General features: G+C 38.4%; 1 protein-coding gene across 4 annotated transcripts in view; it reads right to left on the bottom strand.

Moving 5' to 3' along the window:
* Window positions 1-3,626: 3,626 nt before the first annotated feature.
* The window catches only part of CADPS (calcium dependent secretion activator), a 456,128-nt gene continuing 449,557 nt past the window's right edge, over window positions 3,627-10,197 (bottom strand). For 2 of the 4 annotated variants that reach the window (XM_025050751.1, XM_025050753.1), the window contains 2 exons: window positions 8,131-8,235; window positions 4,686-4,865 (listed from right to left, as the gene is read on the bottom strand). In XM_025050751.1, the coding sequence (XP_024906519.1) occupies window positions 4,686-4,865; window positions 8,131-8,235 (285 nt within the window). Of the gene's footprint in view, window positions 4,866-8,130; window positions 8,236-10,197 lie in introns of all 4 variants that reach the window. The other 2 variants (XM_025050754.1, XM_025050752.1) reach the window with 2 other exon arrangements.

Here is a 10,197-nt window from a genome sequence, read left to right as displayed (position 1 = left end):
TGTGTGCCCATCTGTTAGCAATGGCTACTTTGGGGAAATGGGTTGAGGAAGGAAGAGGCTTCAACTTTTTGTTTAATGTAATTCTGCTCTATTTAATTTTTTTTAACTTAAAAAAATTCTTTAAATATTAAAAAAAATAAAAATACTGAATAGTTCTCTGTTATGCAGACCCATGAACGCAAACAAAACAAAACTAAATGTTGTCCTTTGAAACCTTAATCCACCTTTCCCATTTTAATCTCTCCCAACCCCCTACATAAATCTGTCCATGAAGCCAGGCTTCCCTAACACACTGAGTATATTCATTAATATCTTAAGTCAACATGTATTTGTTTAGTGTTTACTAGGTGCATTGGGAATTCATCAGAGTAAAAAACAACTTCAGCCAAGTGGCACATCTCCTCGCTGACTGCTGATTTGGTCTGTGTCCTTTCCTGTCCTCTCCATGTGCTCTTCAAGGCCCGCCTCCTCCAGGAAGCCTGTTTCCTTCACCTTTTTCTGAATGTTGTAATATTTAATCTATATGAATCTTTTGAAGATTCAAATAATCTAGACTAAGGTTCTAAGAGAATATCAATCAGATCATCCACATTTTTGTACTCTTGGTCTTTGTTTATTAATTATATATTTTGCAAATACAGTAAAGGTAGAGTGGAGAAGCTGGTGCAGACCACATCCTCTTGAATTAAAGACATGCTACATGAAACATGTAATGATGTAAATAACCCATTCATGAATTGTGTAACGAATACTGTGAAAGAGAAGTAAAGAGTGTTATGAGGATATATACCAGGGAAATGGAAGCTGACTTGAAGATGGGATTTGGAAATTTCTTCTCTGTGGAAGTCAAATTTCTTCTCTGGGGAAGTCAAATTTTGAAGGGTGAAATGAGGTGCTTAGAGGGAGGGCCCTAACTGAGAAGAACCATGGTGCACAGGAGGAAGCGGATGCTGAAACTTAGAGAGCAAGAGAAGTGGAGTTAACAGAGGAAGCTGTAGGGTTAGGTGAAGACCAGATCATACATGGCCATGTATGCCACCTTAATAACCTTGGGCTTCATTCTGTGAGCAAGGGGAACCATTGGATGCTTTTAAATGGAGGAAGGGCAAGATGATACTTGTCTTTTAGAAAGGACCTGCTGGCCGATGCGAGAGAATGGCTTAGAGAGAGCCTGCGTGTTTCTAGCAGTGCCTGATCAGTATGTACTCAACTATTGTGGAGTGATTGTTACTACAGTACATGCTTTTCCATCAGGTTACCATTCCCCTCAACATCTCTATACCTCACCATTTATCTGGCACTTTTTCCTATGGCCTCTTCTCCACCAGTCCTGAAAGAACTCTATAACTTCTTTTTAGAAAGGGACAAGAAACATGCATTTCACAAGAGACTACACGAATTGCCAATACATATGCTAAAAGGCAGTTGGTTCCATTTTTGCAATCAGTGAACTACAATTATAAACCACTACACCACTTACCAGAATGAAAAAAATTAAAAAGACTGGAAATATCTAGTGTTGTCAGGGATTTTGACACTCTGCTGGTGAGAGTATAACTTTGTTGAGCCTCTATGGAAAACTGACAATGTCTCCTAAAAATGAACATACCTTTCTTTACCTAATCATCAGAAGACATGTGTGAGGATTCATGGCAGCATTATTCATAGTAGCCCAAAATTAAAAAAATAAAATTTTTTAGCATGGATGAATAAAACTTGTGGTATAGTCATTCATTGGAATACTATAGAGTAGAGAAAAGAAATGAACCACAGATACACCATCATTCTAATGTAGAGCAATAAGAAGCCAGACACGAAAAGTATATGCTGTGATTCTAATTACATAAGGGTTTAAATTCAAATCAGGCGGTGGTTATCTCTGGCAAGTAAGGAGGAGGTAGAGATTGGGAAAGGGGCCTGGGCATGGGTATGTCTGGAGTGCTCATTATGTTCTACTTTTTGACCTGGTGGTTATTCCATGACTATGTTCTGTGTGATAAATCACTGAGCTGTATGCTCAGGATCTGTGCACTGTTCTAAATGTATGTTGTATTTTAATTAAAAAAATAACAAAAAGGGGAAGAATAGAAACCTTAAGGTTCTGTCCCAAAGAAATAGAAAATAAAGATCAAGATACAAAAACTCTCTCCTTCCCAGCTCTGAGATTGTGGCAAAGACAACGTGAGACTTAACCTTGGTCAGTCTTTCTCTCTGATCTCTTCTGATGTCATTTTCTTCTCCACAGCCCTCCCTCCAGGGTAGCCATACTGGGGATGCTGCTCAACAGGACCCTCAGTTTAAGACTGCCGTGAAATCCCCTTTTGAAGGGTTATTTTTAACCTTGGTTTTTGGAGACAGTATTTTCTGACTTGCTTCTCTTTATGCCTTTTGGGTCATGTCTTTTGGTTAGTTATCTAACTCATTCAAGCAGCTCTCCTCCAGGGTTCCTAAGCATTTATTTTTCCTTTTTCTAACTCCTGTATACTGGGCAGTTGCCCCCTCTTTATTTTGCTCATTTTTGGTTTTTAATTGTTGCAGAAACTATGCTTTAGCTTTGCAATTTAAAACATAATTAATACAATTATTATTTTTTTAAATTCTGGCTTTGCCACACTAACTTAACTTTGTGCCATTGGGCAAAGATGTTTTCACACTTGAATGATCTATCCCCACCATTTGTATCACCAGTCTAGGCTAGTATATCTGGGTTAATGTTTCTATATGGAGTTGTATAACGTGATCGGCAAGTTACCTTAACCTTTCTGACTTCAATTTCTTATCTATCATGAGAACAATCATAGTCCTCTCCTCTTAAGGTTGTTATGAAATTTAAATGAGATAATACATGCAAAATGCCTGGCATAGAATAACTTCTCAATAAATGGGAGTTATTCTTACAATCCCCCTAAGGGCTGGAAGTACTGGTGATTTACACCTACAGACCTCAAGGATTAAACAAGGGTGGGACATACTATTTAGAAGGGTTGATTTGTAGAGAAAAACTGGTGAGCATTCACCTGGTCCTATTGGAAAAGCAATCATTTCTCTAAAGCCTCAGTCAGCCCCAAGGGAAGGTTGCCCTGATTTAGTGACAGAAACAGATAAAATAGATACAGCTACAAAATGTTTGATTTCTTTTGAACCTAGGTGGCTATGTTGCTGACAAGGGCTGGGGAATGAGAAGAGTGTTCCATATCTTAGAGAATCTTGTAAAATGCTTTAACAAATATATAAGAATCATATATAATTGGCACACGCTTTGTTTGAATGCAAACACTGCTGTTAAAGTGGTGCTTAAAAACAGTTTGTTGGCCTTCTCTTCGTACAGGAGAAACATTTCTCTCGTTTACACTACTTTCTTGCTTAGCAAACCCTTATTTATCCTATAATGCAAGCGTAATCTGCCCAACATGTCCAAATGCCCACAGATTCTGAATTAGTGGAGTCTGAATTCACAAAATTTTAGGCTGTCTCTTGTCAAGACAAGCATCAGAAAACTACCCACTCCAACAGCTCCGAGAACACGTGAAGAAATTACTTCTCTCCTCCTCTTTTCCATCTCTTCTTGCTTTGTGCATTTCAGTTCTGGCTTTCAAAGGAGACAGGAAAAATGATTCAAAAGTGTATTCTTAGGACATTTGAATAATTATTTATTGAGAAGCCACAGTTTCCCACACTTTCATAACTGTGGGCTTTATATAAGGCAAAAGCAAGATGGATCCACTACTTTACACGGAAAGAAATAGCTCTGCAAAGGACCCCAGGGTCCCGCAGTTACAGATCAAAATGCAATGTACATGACAGATATAAAAAACAGTGTGGAACAAAATAATTTAAATTATGGTTACAATCTACTGAAGGAAATATCCATATCTTGTTATAAACACATTTATAGTCTAGAGTGGTAATTTAAATATTCAGGTTTTTTTTTTTTTTTACATACACGGTTATTGAAACATAAAAGCAAAATATAACATGTAATAAGATAAACTTGGATAGAAGACAGTTGCTCTGAACTGTGCTTGATGTTAAGTCATGATAGGATCACCTTCGCTGTGGCAATTGAGAGGAACAATCCATTGGTATGAGCCATCCTGTTTTGGCTAACTATATGGATAAATAAATGAAAGGGTGGGTTAACAAGGACACCAGGGGTTCAGTTTTTAGCTTTAGGGAAACAGAAAAAAACAAAAGTTGGTTGTCACAGCCTTGCCTTTCATTTTTTAAAAAACAAAGCAGGTCTATGTGTCTTAACTAAATTAATTTATATTGTAGTCATTTAAATAACTGGCATCCACAAACATGAAACAAAGAAGTGAAAGTACTTGGTATACTCGCCCTCACATCCATTTACTGTCAATGCATACACAGTACATTAATGAAGCATCATTTAACTTTGCTGATAACAGGGACACGCCTAGCAGTTGGACTATATATTCTCCATGAACAGTATTTAAAGAATGGTGCTCCATATTGCTTGTAAACATATAGACATGGGTCAGGAAATGGTGGATTTGAAGGTCATTTGCTAATCTTGATACCACATAGCTAAAATGGCAACTGTATTGGTAAACATCTCATGGGCATGGTAATTGACAGAAAATTCCCTAATGGGGTTAACTAACAGACTAAGGACATGCACTGATTACAGGACTCTGTCCTAGAGGACGTGAGGCCTGAGCATTCTAATCATCTTCTTCGTCTTCCTCATCGCTGTCCTTCATGCTGATCCCCTGCAGGCCCCCACCCTCGCTCACTGATGCTGTGGCCTCCTCTACAGTAAGACGGTTCCGGATGGTTTCATACGTCTTGCTGTTTAAAGTTGAGTCCAGGACTCCTTGCAATCGGAAATCCCTATAGGTTTTCTAAGGAAGGAAAAGATGCAGTGATAAGGGAGGTCTCATTTCCATGAAGGGGAAGGAAAGGACAAAAAGCAAGTGTGGGTATGAAAACACTGGCCTTCAGCTAAGTGTCCCACTTTAAGCGTGGTCAAATGAAGAGCCATCATGCTCAGATTTCACTTGTACTGAAAACTGAGATTTGTTGAATGACAGAAAATGAGAAATCGTGACAGGATAAACTGTATTAGATGAGACAAAGCAAAGAACATAAGCTTGTGTTTATTCAGTTCCATAAAGGGAAATGATCCATAATTGTTTGGTTCTTTCTTGGGGGGGTCTGGTTCTTTCTCTTAAGTTGTTATAATATATTATGATAGGCAGTGTAAGAGGCTATAACATATAAATAATGGATCAAGTGATATGGTATTTTATGATTTCTGTTACAGTCTGGTCTTTAGTATTTTTGAGGCTTGTAACTGCATATCCCTCTGTCTCATTCACAAGACAGACATATGTATGTTGGTATATGAAACCTATTAGGCGCAGCAACAATTATGGTGAAGATGGAGCGCTAATGCCGCATCAATATGTTGCAAGCATGTGACTCATTTCTTGTCTCCTTGGGAAAGAAGTGCATCTATTCTGTTCACAACTTCATGGTCTCAGGGAAGAAATTTGGCTCTTTTTCAAGAACAATGGTTTGGTATTACTGTACCACAGATTCTTTCTTTGTTCCTTCAGGCGATTTCTCTCGGATTTCCTTAGGTATCTCACGGACTGTTTTCTAGAAATCCTTTAGCGTTAATTGAACATGACCAGAAGCATCTGGCTGTTGTCTGCTTCATAAAAAAATTTATTGAAAAAGGTCTCTGTCTAACTACAACTCTTCTCATCACACTGCATATCATTTCAGCTACTGATTCTGCTTTCTGTTCTCCTACTGATATGGGAAACTTGCTAAGGGAGCAAGAGAGGGAATATTAATGGACTTCAATGCCACTGCTTCATGATTTCTGCTTTTCATAGTCCATCTAATGCAGTCATAGTGTCACCAGTCACAATGTCATTCCCTCTTGAAGGTCATATATTGTGATGACTGCAAAGTGAACTAGCAAATGCAGTTCAACTCAATGAAGTCCAATAATATAAGCCTATCGATAGGATGACTGCATGTCCCCTTGGCCAGTTTATACTTGTTGTCCCAGCCTAATTTTTCACGGCACTTTCTTTTCCTCTTATAAGTAATTTGGTTTTGAAACTAAATGAAAAGATCGTTCTGATTATGGATCAAGATATAAAACTCTCTTAGGCTAGGTAGCTACCTGAACTGTATCTTCACCTTGAGGGGGAAGTATGGGAGGCTGAGTAAATGCAAGGTATGTTATATACTAGATATCCAGAAAATTAACTTGATTTATTTTGTACTTTTCAGTCAGTTGTGCTGTCACTAAGCATAACATAATTGTTGCTAGAATATGATAGGAAAAAGAAAGGTAGAAAGCAACTGAATATTCTCCCTTTACTGACATTCTAGAGCAGAGTGCTCCCCAACTAGACCCTAATGGCCTAAGGGCAGGGACCATATCTAGTAATTTTTAAATCTTCCATCTTGTAATATACAAGTAGGGGCTCAACTAATATTTGTCTCATGCTGGATGGATGAACAAATGCTTGCTGAAAAATGAATGAATGGATGAATAAACGGAGCGGATGCAGAGGCAGGAAAGAAAGCCAATTATCTTTGGACGTTTGCCTTGGAGGAGACTCTGGGTAATGTACTTTGTAAAGGGGTGGTGAATTCTGCTTCATCTCTCTGTGCTATGGCACTAGTTAAGCTGGGCCCACTTTTGGCAAAAGTGAAGGGGTTCCTTTGGCAGTGACGTTTGTGTCCCTTCCCTGTGGTTCCTGTCTGTGTGTTTTTGGCAGAAGGCTAAGAATAAACCTCCTCTCCGACATATTGCTTTCTTAATAAAATATTACTAATTCCAACAATACCAAAATGGACCTGAAGATATCAGTAATGGGAAGGTATTTTAAAATATTAAAATTAATCTCTTCTCTTCATGTCTATTTAGTATGGTTGAAATAGAAATTCCCCAAAGAGTATTTATACCAGAAATTGTAATTCGGGTGGTCAAATAATAATGGATAGTGAGCTTGCTTTAAGGAACTGAAATAAAAAAAAAATATATGAAAAATAGGCTGGGTCCATAATCCAAGTGCATACATTTCTCTTTTAAGAACCACAATACACTGCTGTCTGTAACCTTTCCTGGGCAGACTCTTTGTGAGATCAAATGCAGATGATAATAATTCTCCTTAATTACACTCAACGGAACAGTAATTGGTTTTAAGTCAGCACTGGGGTAGAGGAGCACCTTCAATGAAATGGTGCTAATCCTAAAGAGACTAAGAAATGGGGTGGTGGGGGGAAGGTGGGGAATAGCAAGAGTTGGGGGGGCGCTTTTGGCAAACTGTTAAAAAATAGAAATTCTGCTACGTTTTATTGTTAAAATATTTTAAAAGAGACTTTGTGCTTTGAATGAGATTTTTGCATACGAATGTTTTAAAACCCTCTATGGTGAAGCATCAAATGGAAACTGAAATGATCAAAAACGTATTTACCCCCTTCTGTGATCTTATTATTTCATGTAAACCACTGAGATTTCACGCTGAAATAATTATCATTAGTCCAAGGCGTACACACAAGAACAGGGAAAAAAGCTACTTTCAGGGTATGTTATCTCACCTTTGTGAGCCTTTACATTGGATTGTACACACGCATTGTAAGAAAAACTACTTCAATTAACTGCGAGAACAATATTGATTTGCATCCTGATAATGATCACAGGACATATTTAGAAATAGCTGGAGGTAAATATTTCTATTAAATCAATTGTGGCAAAATTTTATTTAATTAAATCATAAATAAAATTGGTAATTGTTGTGATTAGCACAGTGGTATGAAAAGCCAGCTTTTGAAAGTCTAATGCAAAGGGTATGATGGCCCCTGCAGTATTTTTACACAGCAAATACATAAAGTATTTTTCCAGTCTACATAAAACATCAAATTCCTTTTTATTAAATTTTCCTTTGCTGTCTGAGTAATAAATTAACCATGCATCCCAAAGTGATTTCATAGGTTTTTCTTGCATGAGGTACTGTTCTAGAAATCGTCTTGTTTTAAATGTAAACTAATATTCTTTGTGTTAACGAAGTTCTGCAGCTTGCCAATGAAATGTGTTTCAGTAAGCGATTTGCAAAGAAAACAATTATTTTTTTCTTTTACCTTTACCATCCTAATTAGTGTTTTCAACTGATAAATGTGAAGCTGTAAGTCCATCCGGTCGGTCAACCAGGTGCAGATCACATTCATGGAGCTGTTGTACCATTGCTGAAAAAAGAGACAAAAGTTCTCCAGCCAACACATCATGGAGTGTTTATAGAGCAGAGGGGCAACAGGCCACATCTGAGCACCCTACTCTGTTCCAAGAGGAAACAAAATGGTTAAAGAGAATTTGAGAGTCTAGAGATCATGAACACTAATCAACACAGAATCACAAGGTACCAGATGAGCCTAAAAGAGATCGGTTTATACTTGGAATCTAAAACAGAACTCCTCCACTGCACACGTCTCATGTACGATCAATTCGTACAGATCACTGTTTGTTCTTCTAATTCTTCTTTTTTGTTGGTTAATTTTACTCAGTTGAGATTCAGGTCACTGTTTCTTTCTTAATGCCATTGTCTTGGGTGCCCAGGAAGATGAGGCTTCTCCACTGAACTAATTGAAGTTACTTGCCACTTACCTTTTGAAAAATCCAGTCTTCTTCTGCTAAGGACAATTCCAAGAATCAGGCTGAGAGGCTTAAAAATTTAGGGCAAAGTTTACTTTCATTTACCTTATTGGGGTGTTCGGATAAAGACAATGAAGGAGAGTTTCTCTTTAAGGGCCAAATTATACTCTGGGCAGCTTATGTGCCCTTACGTTGGCTGTGCAATCTGTTTTAATCTTAACACCAAAAAATTATGGAAGATGAGAGAAAAAAAAACATCTACAAATGAGCTCATTTCAAGCTGTTGAAATCATACTTCCCCTTAAGGGGGTTAAATTTTGCTTCTTGTCTGTGAAAAATGCTTGAAGCTGTGTCACTTTAGACTGCCACCCCTGTGGTGCAGGAAGTCTCTGGTGCGGTATAATTTTGCAGTACTGCTCATATATTCATAAATCTCACTCGGAGACATATGAACAGTGTTATGAAGTGTCAGTATGAAAAAAAATCTAATCTTTTAAACTTCACCAGGTTTCATTACGCATTGCCGCTTATATCAAACAATTTACAAATAAAATGAAAAGGTGTGGATGGACCTATATATTTATTTATAGGGCATCTATATGAACTATGCACAGAAAAGATGTAGAAAGAGAAAAAGAGTGATTAGAGAATCGAGATGCTGCATATTCTCATGCTAACCAACACACATACACACACATACACACATGCACACGCACACACATTGCACACCAGTGGGGATTTGAAAAGCATAAATAAAAACATGTTTCTGATGGTAACTCCACCCTTTCTCACCTAAAGATCATCCAAAATCAGTTTATGCCTAACACTCACAGTTTTTCTGAAACCTTGTTTCTGACTTAATTTCTTTTAAAAAAATTAATTTGGGTTTTTACTTGCAAGGTAGAACTGCCAAGTTTCACCTTGCAAGAAACGACACAGTCTCAGCCATGGCGTTCGGAAGCCCTCTTTGAAATCTTTCATTTCTAGGCTCCTTCCTCATCAGAGCCAATTGTGGCTCTCCTTGGACCCCAGCCGCAGAGACCACGCTACCCCAGTCAAGGCAGCACTGCAGCCTCACAGCCAACTTCTGCTCTTTTAAAGATCATGAAGGCGAAACTGTCAGTTTTAGGAACCTTCTGTCCCTCCCCAGGGAGCAGGCCATGGGGGTGGGGAATTTTTCTTAAGATTTGCAGTTCACTCCCTGGAAAGAGGGGCTTCGCCCAGGTCAAACTGCTTCAGGCATGGACAGGTTTTCCCCTCTAAGAGTGAGAACATTTTACTGAAACTTTTTTGCGGGGGTGGGCTGTTGGGGGGTGTTTTTGGCACCTCCTGCCTTGGGATTCTGGAGCTTTTGCTGTCACTTTATCTGGGTTTGTTAAGAAGGACTCCAGGGACAGGAATATCACTGGGTCACTGGTGTGTCCTCAGACCTACCTTACTCTCAGCAACTGGGGATGCCTTTGTGTTCACCTCTGGCCTCAAATTCCACATTTACTGGCCATATCTGACATGCAATCTAGGGGCTCAAATAATTCATTTTGAGAGTTATGAGCAATTTC

Source organism: Pteropus alecto, unplaced genomic scaffold, assembly GCF_000325575.1.
Source record: "Pteropus alecto unplaced genomic scaffold, ASM32557v1 scaffold75, whole genome shotgun sequence".
Taxonomy (NCBI): Eukaryota; Metazoa; Chordata; class Mammalia; order Chiroptera; family Pteropodidae; genus Pteropus; species Pteropus alecto.
The sequence above is the reverse complement of the archived record's forward strand: the minus strand, read 5'-3'. Positions and strand labels throughout refer to the sequence as shown.